The sequence below is a fragment of the Lissotriton vulgaris genome, chromosome 7 (genome assembly GCF_964263255.1).
Source record: "Lissotriton vulgaris chromosome 7, aLisVul1.2, whole genome shotgun sequence".
NCBI classification, from domain to species: domain Eukaryota; kingdom Metazoa; phylum Chordata; class Amphibia; order Caudata; family Salamandridae; genus Lissotriton; species Lissotriton vulgaris.
Genome location: NC_141695.1, coordinates 706645520 through 706665468, shown reverse-complemented (window position 1 = coordinate 706665468; position 19949 = coordinate 706645520). Strand labels below are relative to the sequence as shown.

The following is a 19949-nucleotide window of genomic DNA, read 5'->3' as shown; positions in this document are numbered from 1 at the left end:
AAATATTACATCACTCATGACCGGGCCAATGACATCACAGATGGAATCTCAAATGACTTCACTCATGACATCAGTGATGACATCATCCACAGCATGTCTGACACACTCACACCCCTATAGGATCTTTCATACACCCACTGATCATGTCATGAGTAATGTAATATGTGCAGTGCATTGCAGGGGCGTGAGTAATAGTTAACTATAATGGCTGAATTTATCTGGTTTTGTGTGAGCAAAAACTGACCCTAACTATGACGTCCCTGTAACCTTTGTTTTTTGTGTGAATTTCTATGTCTTTTTAAATTCTATTTGCTAACTATAATGTCCCTCTTTGTTTTTTCAGTTATCCAAAAACTACTTCTAGTAATTATATTTGTAGGAGAATCATGCAATTAAAACTACATTTTTTCAATTAGGTTCTGTGCTCTAATTTAATGCCACACATAACTTGATGCCTTTAGCAAATGACAGTTCACCAACATGGGCAGGTTTTCTCTGCCAGCAACAGTTACAACTACTTTGGGCCCTACACGAGAGGCCAAATCAGGTGTGATAACCTTATCTTTTTGAAAACATACATCCTTGTTTGTCTTCATTGTGACACACACCTTGGTTTCTCTTCCTCATGCATTGTGATTAAGAGCAATCACTTTACCCATGGTCTTGACACCTTAACCTCTAACACCGGACTCCTTTTCATGGACTTGTTCTGGAAAAGACTTCTTCAGCAGGTTTTACCTTTTCTGCACGCCAGATATCTCACTGTTTTCTAGATCCTATTATATGCTGGTAATAAGGCTATATGCCCTTTGATACTTCTATTCACTGTCATGATGCATGTGCTCTGGCTTTAAAATGGAATTGGCAAAATTGGTTTCATGCACCAAAGCACTGGACGTTTAATATCCTGTGGGACGCAATGTGGAGTGACAGAACCATGTACATTACAAAAATAGATGGCTGCTCCAATTACCACTGTGCTATGGCTAGGCTGCATTTTAAAGGAACTACAGCAACACATGCAAAGAAAAAGTGCATTAGCCTTGGAAGAAAACCTTTTTTTTTAATAGAATAATAAGTCACCCTTAAAGAGTGACTTGTTTAAGCCCACAAGGCAGAGATTCTAAACTATAAAATGGCATGCTATACATTTAGCAAGTGTGCCCTCACAGTGACCGAAGGCATCAAAGCTATTTCTACTCTGTACGTTCAGCTGTGTTTTTCATAATACAGTTAGGTGTGATTGAAGTATTTGAAAATATGCTAAAAAAGTGAATATAATTTATGTATATCTTCAATTTCAACATCTGATTTAATGGTGAATTCAGATCTTTTATAATTTAAGTGGGAAAGCAACTCTGTAAAAATAAGCTTTTCTCTGCCTGTGCCACAACTGGCTTCAGATTGGTTCTGACTCTCATCAGACCTTCAGAGGCCTGAACACAAATCTGGCTGAAGTCGAGGAAGCTGTCTGGAAGAGGATAATAGCCTGGTTTCCGGGCCTAGGAAGGAAGTAGTGTGGTTAACAACTGGCCACTTAAAGGGATTAGCAATCTGGAAGGGTACAGGAAATCCTCAACACTTCTGTCAATTTGAATGGCTTGACAGGATCTGCTCTCAGTCATTTTCAGAGCCTCCTAGATCCTTTGGGTCAATCCCCAGCAGGAGGAAGAACGAGTTCTGATCCTGCCAGGTGGGAGGAGAGCTCATTTAAACAGGATAGTGGCTAGGGAGCTGGAGAACGGTGTGTCAGATGTCAGAAGGGTTCTGCAATCTGGATACAGTGGCAGTTGTTTGATTTTACAGTAAGACAAAGAGGCAGTTCTGCACAAGGAGGGGGGTATAGGTTGAGTAAGTAGCCAATACTTGATAAGGGAAATTCTTTATTCAGTGGCTAAAGCACAGGTTAAGATTGACAACTCTCCTCCTCCTCCTCAGACCCATGAAGATATCAGCCCTAGAATAAAGCCCTAGTGAAAGAAAGAAGATGTTTAGCTTCATGTCTCCTGAAGACATGGATTCAGTTACTCCTGACTGCTGCTGGCATCCAGGGACTTGAAAGGCACTCCAAAGTTCCAGTGATTAGCCTCCTGTCTACCTACCCCAGGGACTCAAAAAAACAGAATGGTTCCTGAGTCTAAGATGTGCCAATTGACTACAGAGTATTGGATCCTGAAAGAGCCCTGTCTTGAACAGAACTAGGACCTAGAGGTCTAGCATAAGAACCTGGAGGGAGAAAGGGCCTGTATGACTGGCCAAAAAGATGTTTCACAGGTGCTGAAGAAAAATTAGAGTCCGTCATTTGTTTCCTCCAGATGACCAGGTTGTGGTTTTGAGTATTTCCCATGAATATTGAACCCAATGTAAGCAAGAAAACCAGGTTTTTGACATGCTGAAAACAGGTTCAAGGGGACCTTGAGGACAAGGTATCCAGTCTTCTGAAAACCTGCCCAGTCACGGCTTCCAGCTTGTTCGCTTGCAGGATTTGAGAACTAAATATATAACCATGCCCAAATGATAAAATCTTGGACTGTGGTGAGGTAGCAAATTTATCTGACCTTCGCTCCTCAGTCATCCTGAAATCCCATCTAGCTCCCAGTCAACTATTGCGTATTAATGATGCTTTACTTTTGCTAGGTACTTTTACTTTAAACTTTTACAATTCATGTTTCTGATTCCATTATCCAATTTTAATTATCTTTGAGCCTTTTTCTTCATTATACTTTTCTCTGTTTGAAGTTGTTGGTACCGCCTTAACTTCACACACATTCCTTTGTGGATTGCTCGTTGCTTGTGCCATAGCTAATGAAGAGTGGGCAGAGATTCTCCCTGAACTGTGTTTTGACCAAACCAGTTTGAGTTTATTAAGTTGGTAGGGGTTACATCCACTCAAATAATAAACCAATTTCTTGCAATTCCCATCCATAAAACATTTTTTTAAATGTTTTGTACTCCTGTCGTCTTTAACAGATTGCAAAAAGAAACATTTAATATAAGCTGGGGTATTTGCCACTTTTGACAGCAGGTACTTCCTAACAATAAATGACTGTTGCTTTTGGAATTTATTCTGCATGAATGTCATTCTTCTACTATTAAATAGGTGGGAATTGAGAATATTATTTCTTGCATCTAAATCACATTTGAATGGTCTAAAGCAATTTATCGGTGAGCCAAATTTTCATTCGCAATGCTTTGCTTCATCTCTGACCTAAATAAACAAATCCTGAACTCTGAAAACTCTGCTGTTAACTTCACAAGTAAGTTACTCACAGCAGGCATCTAATGCCACACTGCTAGTAGACTGCTTTACAGCACAGTTGTTGTCAGTCCTAAGCACCTAGGCAGGAGTAATGGGAGAAGTTACAACGATATAGCTATGTACCAGTTTGATCCTATGTGGTTTCTTATAAACTGTACCATTCCTAAAGCTACTTTCTTCATATGATGGCTGTGAACACACTTGAACAGTACTAACATAACTATGGGCTGCTAGATGCATGGAGGCTCCATACTGCCTCCAGGCAGAATCAATATCTTCACCTGTTCCAAAGGTTTGGCATTGTGCTCAACTACAATGAAAGTATCTTGTTCTAGATCAACATCTGTTAGTTTTTAATTATTTCTCTCCAAGGTGTTTCCACTTATAAATTTGGTGCAATTTGTAAATTGTCATAAGTTACTTTTCCATTATCCAGTCCTTGTATGAAGATTTGCAGCTCCCTAATGATCAAGCTCCTTTCAAAATAAAATGATTTGATCACCATCCTTATCTATCTATAACTTATGCAGTTCCAATCCTTGACTGCACTTTCATACAAGTCTTGCTTTGGATAACTATTGCCTATGAAAACGTCTGTTTTGATTTGGTGCAAGTTAAGGGTGCAGGAAAGTTGTATTTTCTTGCATTTTAGTAGAAACCTTCCATTCCAGTCTTTCGAAATTGTGCCGGGAGAGGTCTCAACGATATTTGTATCATATCAAATGTTTCTTGGAAGGGTTCAGTGTTTTTTTAATGCGATGTCTATATGTTAAAGTGAGCAGCAAACTCTTTATAGTTCCACTGAAGGGGGGCAGGGGCAACCGAAACATGAGTAGAGGATTGGTTTTCTTTTTTTGGTTAAAGGAGGTAGTGGGACGTGGGTGAAGCTAACATGTTTCCAGTATTTGTGAAGCGGGTCATAGTTGTTACTCACTGTGACATCTACTCTCTGTTTCCACATGCTTAAATGTAATGCCCTCTAGGGTAGGAATCCAAAACCTTTTCACCTAAGTATTTAAATCATACAATTGCGTCAAGATCAGGCTTTATGTTGCGCAGCACCACACCAATGTACCTAAATTACTTTTTCCCCATTTTGGTGACATTAGGAAGTGTGTGTTCCCCTCAGATTTCTTCAGATGCCTGTTGTCCAATCCAATGTTTGAATTCTTTTTCCAGATCTATTATTGTCAATCTTTTGGACTTTCCATGCAATTCTGCAAAATTATCTGCTAGATTTATAGCATGAGGGTGTTCCTTGTTTTTTGGAGGTTTTGCCATTGATTTCTAACTTAATCCTGCTGATGTATGCATCTGCCTCACAGCACATGTAAAGTCGCAACAGAGAGCTGTATATACATTGCTATTTGTGCTTGTACAAACCTAAGCCAAACTTTTCAAGAGCTTTCTGAACTTTGCATAATGTCACCTCATTTTAAGGCAGCCAGAGGTTTGTTGTCCAGTCTCATACCCAACTACAGGCAACAAGTGCCTCAGATCTTAGTCCCTTACAGCTGTGAACTCAAATCATGATGATGTAATGTAATCCAGCGGAGAATATATCGTTGTTCTGATTGACAAGTTCATATGTGTGATGAATAAGTAATGGGTAATGTGGTTTGCCAGAATTTCGGGATTTGTCCACCTCGGACGTCTACCTGTGCAGGCACAAAAGAGTGGTTGGCACAAAGCCAAAATATGAAGTTGCGTCCAAGCTCTATGGTCTCCATCTTAGCTCTGTTTTGAAAGTTGGTTCGGTCCCTGCTGGTGGCTAATTTAACCAGGGTACCGATGATTGAATATGGTCTGCCCTCTCACTCTACATTGGCCCAGGATTCATATCTTCTAGATGTGACAAAAAAAAAACAATCATTAGTTACAGCTAAAATGAAAACTCACAAAAGTGTTGTTTTTTAGGATTCCTCTGTAACAAGTCACAAACCGTTGCTGATGTGCATAAAATGTGTCCGTCTATCCTTTCATATAAAATAGCCTTCTTGAATCAGTAGCTCGTAGACTATTTGTAGCTCTACAGCTACCTGGAAGTAGCTATTCTCTGTGCAGCCCACCTCACCACATTACAAGCTTTTACCTGGTCAAAATGATGTTTGCCCACATTGAGACAAATATGTGTGCATTTTCAGCTGATGATTGGAGAAAAAGGTCTTAATCACCAAAATATATTTAACACTGATATCTGAGTGATAATGTGGCATTGGAGAAGTTTATAACTAACATTATTACTTTGGTGCCAGAGGCATTGCAGTTATGGTTGTTATTACCATGTACCTCATTCCAAATTGACTAAGCATGTTTTACATTACTGCTGGCAACTCTGCCTGATAAACTGAGGTGATCACTACTAGTAATATTTCATATATGGTGGCATCTAATGTCATCTTGTCTGATGTGGTCACACTTACAACACTAATAATGTTTTCAGCTTGGGATGATTTTCATTGAACAGTACTAGCTCTTATCATAAAAAAAAAAGATTGGAGACTCTTGGTCTCAAACACCAGATGTGCCCTCTGTCATATAGCGTTGCCCTATTTTACCCACATTGCAAGTGAGAAGACAGTGGGGCACGCCCCTTTGCGCTATCTGTGGACATAACAAACCCGAAGAGGGCATCGCTGGCAGCTGAACTGATAGAAAACCAAAATATATTCTCCAGCCCTAATAATATACTCAGTTTTACAGCAAGCGCCTGAGCGAGAGCATCATGCGCAGGTCAGAGGCAATCAGTCGCAGCATCAGACTGGAAATGCTCACTGTATTCTCTATTAACCTCAGCGCCGCGGATCAGGTTACTTTCACTGCTGCTGCAAAAACCAGAGAAATAGCTAGAAAAGCAGAATGTACACATTTCTTCTCACTTGTGTGTGCCAAGCACTAACCCTCCTTGTGAAGCTCGTATGTCTATGACAAACTTTCATTTTTGAAGACATTTTTGAAGTTCCTTTTAGATTATCGGGATTTTTGACCCATTTTTATTTCATGCACTTTCAAGGTCTTATGGCGTTAGCTCAATTTAATAACAATGAATTCTCTCTTGCAAATTATAGAATGAATGTACACTATTTACCCTTTAAAAGTAAGTCTTGCCAGAAACACTACAGAGTACAGGTTGGCTTTCTTCCTGTCGGCCGGCGGCTGATGGTGCTATATGAAGGAAAACATCTAATTATCGTATTGTTGAAATATTTTTTATGACAAACGATGACGGAATTTCGTGTTTGAATGAAACAGTCATCGAAAGCAAATCTTATTTGGTGGCATGTTGCAAAAATCGTGCCTCGCGTTACATAACGATGAGGGGCATACTAATCCAAGACATACGTAATTGGGATATTTCGGGGTCCGGGACGAGCATCCTAGGCATTCAAAGGCCTCACAGCCCTCAGAGGCGTCTACAGAAGCGTTATTAATGGGATTTATAGGTCGTGTCAAGTGGTTCTGTGGTTTGTTTAATTATTTCGACAGTTTTTATAGCATTGGTATCGAAGCACTTTAAAAGGGATGAGGATGTTCTATGAAAAATAAGTCTACGCATACAAAACAGTGTGCCAGGTGTGAGAATGCGCAGTGCAGTAGACGAGACAAAGATGTCTGGTTTCTGGAAAGTGCGCTATCATATCCAAAATGTAAGCGCTAGGGCATACAGGTCAGCACTTTTTTATTTTGGATTAGACACTTTACAATATGAAGTGCAATGATTTATGAGTGCATAGAAGATGTAGTGATATTTTTTACAGGAGACCAGGGGCCTTCCAGTTAGAGTGCATGCAGGTTCAGGAGCTGGCAGGAGGGGCCAGATTGGGTTCAGTATTTGGACTCAATATGTAACCCTAGGGGGTCATCCTAAGAAGAACTGAGCAGAGTTCAGGTTCTCCAATCTGGCTTCACTGCCCAGCTCATTACTTATTGCGGGTGCACTGCCTGGGAACGAAGGGGGGTTTCTGAAATCAGGCCTGGCTAATCGAAAAGCTGATTTAGAATGGAAATTGCTTTATTTCTACTTATGGTTAGTTCGATTGATGGGTATGTGGAATGGTTGAGCCGAACATCCCTAAATGTGATGTGTGCTGTCCTAAACGTATATCTTATATAGATAAGGAATGAACCCACATGAGTATGTAATGCAATATTTTATGAAACTCTTCTAGATAGTTTCGAATTCCATCCCGTGTGTCTTTATTCTCGTTTATTTTGAGTTTCAGCATTGTACGGTCGCCCTGCTGACTCTACCCAAATATTCTCGGGGTGGGGAGGGGGAGAGGGTGGCGGAAAAAAGGCCCAGAGCAGATTAACCGATGTGAATCAAAAGTAGTGCGCACAGATCCTAAATGTGCGCTGCAAATTTAAATACACCCCCATTTCATCACTCCTGTGGTCCCAGAGTTAAAGGTGGAACAGCACATCCCCATGAGTGCTCTGGTCTTTAGGTGGACTATTGGGATGGTCTGATGGGGACTTTACTTCCCCAACACACTTTTTCTCTCCTTGAGACGCTTGATAAATTTCAAAATGAAGCTGAACAGAAGCGCAATACAACTCCCCACCCTGATGTTTAAGGCTCTGCATGGCATGGCATGTCTCACCTCTGCCTGTCGCAACTGTTCCCACCCCATGCTCCTTCACGGTTTGTGCAGTTAGTCGGCCTCCACCTCCCTACCACCCTTAAATCCCATTATAGCCCCTTTAAGCTCAGATATTTGCATGTCTTAGTCCTCGTGTTTGGAATGCTCTCCCACAGCTCAGAGTAACACCTCCAATTCTGAGTTTAACCGAGAACTCAAATGTCACCGACTGACTCTAAAAGGACCAACATGGGGCACCTGATAATCTCTCCTACCCCGACACCTCGTTCATAATGTAACTATGCACATATCTTTAAATCTGTCAATCTCTGATTGTTTCTCTTGTGTGCTCTTCATGTACCTTGCTATCCATCCATTCTGTTGCTTATTCTGATGTGTTTTCAGTTTAACTATAGCAACTCTGCTAGGATGACTACTGTGAGCACTTGGGTTGTGGTTAAGGGGGTGTGAGTCCTTATGCAATAGTAACTTTGATGCAATGTGTAAAGTATTTATGCAGCACTCAAACAGTAATCTAGTGAGAAGACAATACAGGAAAAATCCCACACCAGTTTAGGAAAAAAAAGTAAAATGTAATGCATTATTTGAAACAAAAACGACAAAAATCCAATCAGTAGAACTGGAGCTTTTCAGTTTAAAAAATGTACGGTAAATATAGCACCTAAAAGCGCTAAGCGCCTATAACAAATTACATTACTGGTTGGGGGGAGGGGGAGGTGAAATTCTTCTCAAGAAGCAACCACAATCCTGCTCAGGGTGAAGTCCCAAGCAAACCCTAAATTAACCTGTGCTCCACCCTCGGGTAGCTTGGCATAGAGCAGTCAGGCTTAACTCAGGGGCAATGTGTAAAGTATTTGTGAAGCACTTCAAATAAAAGCACAGTGAAAACACACCACAAAAGGATCCCACATCAGAGTTAGAAAAACAGAGCAATTTTTAATAAATAAAACAAAACTACAATGACAAAAATCCAATCAGTATAACCAGTGATATTCAATTTTTAAAGATTTTAGAGAAAGTAGCGCCAAAGGCATAAAGTGCCAACCGTGGACATCTGGTCGAGCCGGACTGAGACAAAGTCACTAGGTCAGACTCCCGGTAATGGAGCACAAGGACCCAGTTAGGCCCGCTGAACAAAGTACCTTCTGTCCCGGTTTGCGGAACGTTGCAAGGATCAATGTCAAAGATGTGTCACACAGTTGAAGTGATGGGACGCTTCCAAGATGCGGCAAGGCTGCTGTGTGAGGTCCTTTTGCATCGTCATCAAATATCCCATTGACAAGGGCTTGCAATGCGAAGTATGGAGTCTGGGATGCATAGCGCAGTTGGGCAATGTGTCGGTTCTGAAGAGCTGCGAGGCTGTGATGTGGATTCCAACCTAGTCATCGAGGCTGCTGTTGACGAGGGATGCGGTTCTGATGTGGCAATGGGCTGCGAGCAATGTGGGTCTTTGAGGTGCTTCCAATCAATGCAGCAACAGCTACGCATTTGTTCTGCTCTTGGTTGTGCTGTATATCAGAGGAAATGCGTAGATTCTTCTGGGCTACAGTGGCTGACAGAGAACCTTAGCCTCACTTCCAAGGGTCCAGGACTGGGGTGGCACCAGTCGGCATTGTAGACTCACAGTTGGCAGAATCCAGGTGCAGGTGCAATGCTGGTGGAGCCTTCTGTCCCCGAGACTCGTCAGGAGGCCAGCCAATTAGCCCTATAAGTCGCTCTTTGAGTCCGGGGTCAAGAGAGGCAGGTCAAGTCCTCACCCAGGCCAGAGGGCAGCAGGCAGCAGGACAGCACAGCAAAGTAGAAGCACAGCAAAGTAGTAATTCAGCAGTTAGGGTTTAAAATTGTGATTAGAGAGACACCAATTTGGAAATTACCCATATAAAATGTAACACAGTAACTCCGATGCTATTCCATGGCCAGGCTTTGTAATAGTGAAAAACGAATTTGAGAGTGTTTCAGTACCATGATATGTAAACCTTAATGTCTGACTTTGTAAATACAATGCACCCTGCCCTTTGGGCTGTTTATGGCCTAACTTAGGGGCGATATATGTAATAAAAAAGAAGATTTAGGCATGGTAAGGGGTTTATTTTGCAAGGTAAAAACTGCATTTTAAAACTGCACACACAGGCTGCAATAGCAGGCCTGAGACAGGTTTTAAATGGGTTGCTTAAGTGAGTGGCACAATATGCGATGCAGGCCCATTGCTAGCATTTAATTTACAGTCCATGAGTTCCTGTAGTACAACCTTACTAGGTACTTGTCAGTAAATTGAATGTTCCAATTGTGTGTATGACACTTTTACCATGTTTAAAGGAGAGAACAAAAGCACTTTAGCACTGGTTAGCAGTGGCGATGTGTGCAGAGTCCTAAGGACAACAGAAATTCAGCAAAACAGCAGGGGTGAAAGCAAAAGGTTAGACGGCCAGGTCCAACAACTACTGTATCTTTCAACAAATACAAATCCATAGAAAATCAAGAACCCACAGTTTTACGACTGCTTCTGTTTCGATAGTAGTATACATTAGTATGATGGTTTGCATCAGTGTCCAGTATGATAGACTATTAAAACTTGGTGAAACATTACCAAAGCATATGGCTCAGCTCACTTAGTTTTTGATTAGTGATTAAATCGTGTGCAGGCAAAGATGCAAACACCCAGGGGCCTAAAAAGAAATTGCCTCCATTAGACTGCTTTCTTGCGTCTATTGATTTCCCATGTTTTCAAGAAAGCAACACTGCTTACCTCCAGCTGTTATTACAAAGTGAAGAGTGCATACCTTTATTTGAAACAGTCGCACTGAACTAGTATGGCCATTCCTTCTAACAACTCAGATATATATAAGTGGAGGTCTCACCTAGATGAAAAGTATCCTCAGTCTTTAATGTACGAAAACATCTGTCTATTGATCTTTTGGTAAACTTTCAATGTCATCTGCTTTCTTGTCTCCTTGTTATTTTGTGCTCTGGATGCTGGCACACTGCTTTCTTGCTGTTGTGTGATCGCTCAACCTAGATTAGCTCAGGTGCCACACGACCGATTGCACATAATGCAATGCATAAGGGTCTCCCACTGTGCCAGTTGCGAATGTGAAACATGTGGGGTTTATCCCCCTTCTCAGTTGCCCCCAAAGACAAATGTTCACGTGCATTCATTACCATCACTTATGTGTGACCTCTAGTTTATATTTGTTTCCATGTCTGTATCTCTTTCTAATTATTTTTTTATTTGCTTGTTCTGTGCTACCATATACTCTCATCTATGACAAACATGTTGGGTTTCAGAGCCTATCTTTTTTCTGAACATTATGCACGCTGAAGGGACACAGTGGGCTAGCTAATTAGGAGGACCATCACATGCTGTACCCCATTATAAATTAGGACCCTCTCAGCTTCCAAGCCAATGGACGGTAACTTAAGTGGTTCGGCAAAGATATCTCACTCTCCTCTCCTCAGCAGGTTGCTCAGGGCCTCTTGTAGGCCTGCCGATAAGGGAGACTGATTGCATGGCATGGTTATTCCAACCACGTAAATGGCATTGATATGTTATTCTCTGCTGCAGTATGTTGACCTCCAGTCCCTAGTTACTGCAAATGTGTGATATTCTTGTGTCCTTGCCCAGTATGTCCCACAGACAACTTCCTACATCTGTCCTATAGCTCTCCAACAATGATGGTCTATTAGGCTGACATGTCCCAAAGAGCATGTATCAGGCCTCCTTATGTGAGAGGCCCATGGGAATACCCTCTGTTTTGGGGTACATGTGGCATATTGATATTGTTTAGAAAGGGCACAGTAGTAACTAATACAGTGCTGGAATTTGAGACTATTCCAATAGCACCTTCTCACGCCACATAGGTAATCTGCACCACAACTATCTGAACATCAAGTCCCTGTGATCTTTCCAGGTCTGAGTTTACAGTCTTATATCTTTCATCACATTAGGTTAGTTTCTCTTCTTACTGTTAAGGGATCCCAAACAGTGGTTGCAATAGAATATCGCCGGTATGCTAATTCAATGTTAACATTTTGACAGTGTTGGAATTCTAATTAGGGCTCCCACTTTTATGGTATTTATTTTTGGAATATTTCAGTCTGCCTTTATCCGTATTTGTTTTTATACTAACTTATCTGTATTTATCCATATTTATTTTGTGTTTTGCGGTAAATGAAGTCCGAAAATGGTACATTTCCATATTTATTTAACTAATAGATGCCCACATATTCTTTGAGGCCTGTCATGTTTTAGCTGTTTAAGCTGCCAAATATAACATGAAAATAAACCCACTGGTAAATATAGCATTATACCACAAATGTATGTTGACATATGCCGTTAGTTATGGAAAGTTTATCCTGTTTTTTAATTTCCAGTGCTATCTATCGCCTCAGTTGTTGGCCTACAATTCATGAAAGATATCTGTGAGAGTCATTTAAAAGAAGTCCAATTTTGTGTGTTTTTTCCACTTTTAAAAATAAATTCAGACATAAAACACATTGTTTTTTGTCTGTATTTGTCTGTAAAAATGGAAAACTGGGAGCCTTAATTATAATGTACTCACTGACGGTGTATCCGGCCTTGCCCAACTCAACATCAGATACAGCAATTTAGCCTTGCACCCCTGAAGGATTCTGAGCTCCAAAAAGATACTAATTCTGAAGGTAACAATCTTGGCCGGGTTAAGGTGCCAAAATTATCTGACCAACATGAAGACTTCCTTTTTAAATTTCTTCCACTCTGAGCTTTTCCCACCAAACCAAATGGCTTCAGCTGGACCTTGTCCAATGCCTATCCGACTTTGTGAGGAATAGCTCAATTACAGGCTGCTGCCTTGCCCTACTGAGTGATTTTGACTTCCAGAAAAAAGACAAAGTCTCAAGGTAAAACATCCGACCAGATCCCACCAGATCTATCCTGGTTAGTTAATCCGAACTGAGCTCCATCAAGGGCAGCCCAAAATTGCCCATAGCTTCCGGTCTGCAGTGACCATTGACTACCATTTGCACTTTCTGACATTCTTTTACTTTACTTCTTTAAAAATTCATCTTTCCCGTTCTCATTATTGATGTTTTGTTGTTTTGGTGTCATCTTGTTCATTACATTTTGCTTTCTCACACCCACTCTCTGAAGTTTCTCAAGTCAGACTTGAACATAGGAGTGTTACTTACCTTTTCTCTAATGAACGGTTTCTGCGATTCAGCAGAACCAATAAACCTTGCGAAGTCAACTCACTACTAGTAGACCCACACCCAAAAGTGCTTCTAAAGGGACGCGCCGCCATTTAGTCTAACACTAAATGATTCAATATACCGATATATTGTTTTCAGTAATTCAACTAACTTTACCATTAGTTTATACTCCTTTCATTTTATAAAACTTTATTCGGTCACTAATGTAGCCATAAAAGTACGAGCATATGATAAAATAACATGTTAAAACCAAACAATCACTGCATTTCAATTCATCATAAAATCACATTACAAATAACAGCATTGAAGTGAAAAGCACATTTCGAGCCAGGATAATAAAAGCACTATAAAATATTTGTGGAAAGAACATGGTTAGTCAGAATGCAGAGTACCCCTAGAGTGAACCGCAGCACGCAGAAATTAGCTGGCAGAGAAGCACGTTTGGTAACTCCCTTAACTTTTTGTACAGTACCCTTCACCGTGTTTGATTTCTGATCTTCAATAAAGGGACCAGGTATTGCTTGGTAAATCTTATGTAATAACATCAAAAGAAAATACAGTGCAACATAGGTTGACCAGAGTGACCATTACAAAGGCACGGTTGAACATCGAGCTTGTGCTAATAGTCTAAAGGGAAAGACAGCAAATATTTCAGTGTCAGCCAAAAAACGAAGTAATAGTGCTCAAACCCATCTTACTCCAAAATCCTCCGGATTACTAGTAAGGGGCTTTTCTGGGCATAATTACTAATAACTTGCAACCGTGGGCTTATGGGCTTCCAGCATATAGTCTTGTACTTGTGCTAATAGGAGGGCTTGGACTTGTTTTTTCCCAGGTAAGGTGCGGAGTGTGGTATTAAAAAAGGCATGGGTTAAATTAATTTCCTCAAATGTGTTCTATAAGTAAGCCAGCCAGGGTTTTGACAAACCTTTATCCCATGCTAGGAAGTTAATCATTATATCCCTTGTGAGGGCAGCTTTCTGCGTTTTCCACACAGTCAACCAAAGCAAGGGTGGGTACGAAGTCGATCAATCGTAAATCCTAGGTCCAGATCGTTATGGCAAAGAAAGTGTGGAGTGAAGGCAGGCACACAATATCTTCCTGCAAAAGCAGTTTCCCTCTATTTGGATAGCCACACTCTCACCTATGCCCCAGATCTCCGCCTCATAAGACGCCACTGGGACACACTGGGAGGTATATATCCTGATCGATGGACCCAAAAGTCTGCCTCCCAGTGGTGAGGGGAGACGAGTAGTGATCCAACCACCTGTGATAGCGTCTCCCTATGCTATACTTTGTTTGTGGCCCAAGAATCTGCTGCACTAAAAGTAACCCCGAAGTATGAAAAAGTGCTAGTGCTTGAAAGGAGATTCGAGTCCACTGTGATGCTAACACTTTGGAACGCACGCCATTATAAACAATTTTGTTACATTTGTTGAAGATCAAGACTGCCTGTAAAGGGTGCATACTCATTATTAATAATAATCTGTGTATGTTACTTGCAGTTGTCTGAGTAAATCTGTTCAATCTACAAGCTCAACTTCTCAGTTCTCTTCTTGTGTCATTATGCTGTAGTAGGCATCTAATGGTCACTTTCAGATGTCTTTCTGATCATGTCCAGTGATAATGTATATGCATATAAGATATTATTGTTGCTCATCCACTAATCTAGTTGTTTGGCCTTCATGGATTAGTGATATTTCACAATAACGTTTTTATACCATGTGGCTGAAAAATCTATTCTCAGGGTTTCAGGCCTTTAAAGTCCAGGGTTCTATCAGAAAAAAATGATCTTGTGTATACGATCACTGAAATGTATCAGAATCTCCACTTACAGAATTGTTGCTTTAACCAACATGGCGACAAATTCCCTTTTTTCAAATACAAGTTTCTCTTTATGGGTGTATGATTTTACCAATACATTTTGTGATTTGCTTGTATGTTAATTAACAAAATTTCAAATGTCAGTCAAACTCACTATCCCTAGGTTTCTCCCTTGATAACAAACTGAATGCAAATCTACATATAAAAGCAATGGCAAAGAGTACACACTTTTAATTATGCCAACTCAAATCCACCACTTGAATCTTTCCCACGCTTGATGTAAAGCTAGCAATTCAAGCTCTGATGATATCCACCTGGAATATAATATGAGCTTGCTTTTCTCAATGGCATTCTTGCAATTCGACTTGCCCCATTACAATCCGTTTTAGATGCAGCAGCCAGTTTATCTCCAACTCCAGAAAATTATATGATAAAACACTGGTTCTAATATCATTAAGTTGGATACCATGGGAAGCCTTCATTATCTGCCTCCATCATCTGTACATTTGCGCCTCCTCTGCCAATATGTGTATCCACACCCGCAATTCCGTATATATCTGTACACATCTGACTACTTGAATGTGCTGTATGTAATTAAAAGATGTCTTTAATTATTTTTTTTATTAATTCAGTCTCTTACTTTTGCCTGTATCTATGCAACTTCACAAGATATCTCTGATTGTTAAGCACGGTGACAGTTATTTAAACTGTGTTTGTGCTATATCAAGAAATATATTAGGATATTAATGAATGTTTTGCTCTTCAATGGTATATGTATGCAATACTGTACTGCTCAGAAGTGGGTGAGCCTATCCACAGAGCTCTTCATGTCATGCTGCTGCAATGGAAATTCCAATGAGTGCTTGCTGAAGTGACCAACAGAAGAAGAGAGACCATGTTAATAAACACGAGATAGTTGTCATTCTTTTGGTTGTGTTTCGTGTCTGTATGGACATTTGACAAATAGCTGTTCCTTTACATGCTGCTACTGTGCACCCACTCTTCTTTAAGTATATGTGTTTTGAAGCAAACTGAAGATTCACAATATGCATGTTATGTTTATTGATCAGGGTAAATGTTGTAGAAGTCAAATTGCTGTGACTATGGGTATTTTGTGAACTTGTGCATTGACCCTCTACACACTTAAAAAAAAAAAGAAAAATACTATTGTTGACTCTTATATCACATCTGTGTTTAAAACATGTTTTTGCAGTTCAGGAAGCAAGAAACTTAATTCCAATGGATCCCAATGGGCTTTCAGATCCATATGTGAAGCTAAAGCTGATCCCAGACCCCAAGAGTGAAAGTAAAAAGAAAACCAAGACCATTCGCTCGAGCCTGAACCCGCACTGGAATGAGTCCTTCACATTGTAAGTCTGAAGCCCTCTGGTGACACCCTTCTTGCTTTCAGCTCGATTGCTCTTTCATTGCCAGCACTGCTAAAATAAATAGCCCTGACAGCCGTGTTCTGCCTCTTGCTTTCTTACAGCAAACTCAAGCCAGCAGACAAAGATCGACGGCTATCAGTGGAGGCTTGGGACTGGGACCGGACAACGAGAAATGACTTCATGGGTTCCTTTTCTTTTGGGGTGTCCGAGCTTATCAAAATGCCAGCTTGTGGATGGTGAGTGGATGATTTGTGCAACATGCAAAATATTTGTGGCTAAAATAATGATAATAAAGATACTTGTAGAGCGCGCAGCTAACCCATGGGGTGTCCCGGCGCTGGTACGGACAACACTAGAAATAGTGGTCACTACGACTAAAGAGACAAGTTTTCAAGGCCTTTCTAAATTCCTGTTCGAACTGTAATGCGTGCAATTGAGGAGGAAAGTTATTCCAGCATTTAGAGGTCCTCACCTCGAATGTCCTCCCCCCCCACCCCCATTCTGGCTTTCGCGAACCGTGGGGTGGTAAGGTATCGTTTGTGGTTATACCTAAGAGATCTGTTCTGCTGGTAAGGATGAAGTCTCTTACTCAGGTAGTTGGCCCTCTTCTTTGAAATGCCCGAAAGGCAAGCGTAAGAGCCTTTAATTCATTGCGCTTGGCCACAGGTAGCCAATGCAACTGTCTCAGGTAAGGGGAAATAGGTTTGCGAAGAGGGACCTTGCAGACCAGTCTGGCAGCTGAATTCTGCACTATCTGAAGCCTAAGGATCAGTCCAATTGGCAGACCCATGTAGAGACCGTTAGCATAATCAAGATGGGAGGTGATTAGAGCATGCACAACGGTTTTGCGTGCTGACTCAGGCAAGAAATCAAAACATTTTCTAATGATTTTTACCTTGCAGAAGCAGACCTCGGATACCTGTTGGACATGGGTAGCAAGGGACAGGTCTTTGTCCCACCTAACTCCTAGATTCTTAACTGAATCCTTAGGAGTGGGGGGGTATCCTAAATCTTAAAGACTTCTATTATCTCAATGCTATCAAAGTAGGGTGTAATCAGTCATTCCAAAATAGGACTGTGTGCTTAACACCTTTAAATGTGTTACAGTGTCTTACGGATCTTACTGGTTGGTTTACTCTCCTATTTTGTGGTTGCTTAGATTGTATAAATTGTGCTGTTCTCTTATGTGGGGGTTGGAACGAAGGAAATGGAGCAGGTTTGCACAATGAAGTACATCTGCATATGCTGTAGGCTACCGCCTCGGATAGGCCTTATTCTCCAATGCCGGCTTGTAAAGCTGGGAATAGTTCAATAACCAATCAAACATGACAGACTTGTGAAATTAGCATTGGTAAACCTGATTCTGAAGACTGCATGCAACGTGAACATGCAACGTCAACAGTAACATTTATAGTCTACGTTGACATCACAGTAATACAACTTTTTACAGTATAGAGCGAGGTTTGGGTCAAACCCCTACAACCATTGGCTGATCTGGATCAGCCTATTTTGGCCATTGGCATGACAGATTGTCAATCATACTTTTTATCAGGCCAGAGGAATGTTACTCTCTCACTGCCATGTTATTGACTGTTTGTTTTTATCCTTCCACCTTCTGCTGCGAATGAAACCGGGGCTACCTTGCATCTACCCACAATACACAGCAGTAACACTTTTTGTCCCATTTAATTCCTTATCTCGCACACTCTTTATACAGAAAGCAGCTCTTTTTTACTGTAGTAGTCATTTTATAAAAGCTTTTGTCATTACTGACGTGCACTTTTGACTGTCTCATTGCCTCTTAACTAACTTTTCACACCACCAGTACCACACCACCACCATTACCACATCACCACAGGAACAATCCAAGTATTAACACACCACCACCACCACCAATACCAACACAACCATCAATACCGCACACCACCATCACCAATACCACCTATACTATATAACCACCATCATCTTTACCAGAGCCATCAATACGACCATCAATAACACCCATACCACCTCCAATGCAAACACCTAAACCACCAGGCACCACCAGTACTTCAAAGCTACTGCCAACTATACTACCATCGCTACCACCACCAAAAATATCACTAACTATATCCCCACCAAATAACAATACCACACCCAACCAGTAATAGGAAAGACAACACCATCAATACCACAATCATTTTTACTACTACAACACCACCGTCAATACCAACACTAACACAAATACCTCAACCACCAGACACTACCAATACCACTAAGATACTACCAACTAAACAACCACCAGTACCACCACCAAATACCAATAACACACTCTACCACTAATAGCAAAGCCAACCCCATCAATACCGCCACCCTTTTTTTTACCACGACCAATAGCACGATCAATAATGGCAATACCACCGCCAATATCAGACACCACCAATACCACTAATCGTACCTCCACCAGTATCATCAAAACAAATACTAATTACAATAGCATCAATACCATCTCCATCTGTAAAACCACCACCAGAATCATCACCACCAATGCTACCATCACCAACTAGCGCTTCCAAAGCCAATAAGTCTTGGTTTAATGTGCTGCTGCCTGGAAACACATCTGTATTTGCATGCTTGGTAACATTAAACCCATGCTCATTAGCCTTACCATATTGGCTTTGCCAATGCTTTTGTTTTTTAAATCAAGACTGTGTTTTTTAAGTCAAGCCTAACTATTTGTTGGAGCCGGCTGAGCACAAGGTTTCTCTTCAGAAGCACTAGGGCAAAGCAATGACTTGGTATACCGCACTCAACAGCCCATTTTATTTTTTAACAGTTTTATATAAAGCGCAAACTTGACCCAAATCGGGTTTCAGAGCGCTTACATAGCACCAGTTGCATTACATGAGGACACATTCATTTTTTGGTAGGCACGGGGAGATTAAGTGATTTGCCCAGAATCACAGAATGTTCAGCGTCATTGCTGAGACTCAAACCCAGTTCCCCAGATTCGAGGTCGACCGCCCTAGCTGTTAGGCCAACTCCTTTCCCCCAAATTGGATGATGTTGCATCTTTCTCACATCATATGCCTGCAAAGAGGGTGCAGACTTGCTTTGGAGCCATCAAAGCCTACATGCATCTATATGGCCAATGTAAAGGCAGGTAATTGGCTTAATAAATGTTTTGTTCCGTCAGCGCCTAAAAATGCACCCAGAGCCAGAACCCCTGCCCTTTTTACATGAGACCAACTCTTACAGCTTAACTCTGGTAACTGTGCACCTCATTAAGTACCTTTGGCCTCTACCTCTCTTGCGACCTTCTTCTGCAATCTATGTGGTTGGGTAGCGGAGGGCTCGACGTCCATTATTAATGATGCACAAACATCTAACAAGTTTACTTTTAACAACAACTGTCATGAGAACAATGTTAAGTCAGGGGGTCAAGCAGTGCAAACGTTGTTAACCACACCTGACAATTCAAAGTCTATCAGGTGTATCTTACTCAATACTAGATCTATGGTGAAACATACATTTTATTTAGAATGTCTTATTCAATTAGAGGATCCAGATATCGTTTTTCTTACTGAAACGTGGGCAACTGAAAACAGTGACCCTGACTAGCAGCTAGCCGTACCCAGTGGATATGTAGTTGCCAATATTGACAGAACAGGGGGAAAGGGTGGAGGAATTGCGATAATTTATCATTCT

General features: G+C 41.0%; 1 protein-coding gene across 1 annotated transcript in view; it reads left to right on the top strand.

The window, feature by feature from the left end:
- PRKCA (protein kinase C alpha) overlaps positions 1-19949 on the top strand; it is a 1234993-nt gene that overhangs the window by 954924 nt on the left and 260120 nt on the right. The window contains exons 6-7 of the mRNA XM_086930938.1: positions 16088-16244; positions 16364-16498. Coding sequence (XP_086787064.1) covers positions 16088-16244; positions 16364-16498 — 292 coding nt within the window. The remainder of the gene's footprint in view (positions 1-16087; positions 16245-16363; positions 16499-19949) is intronic.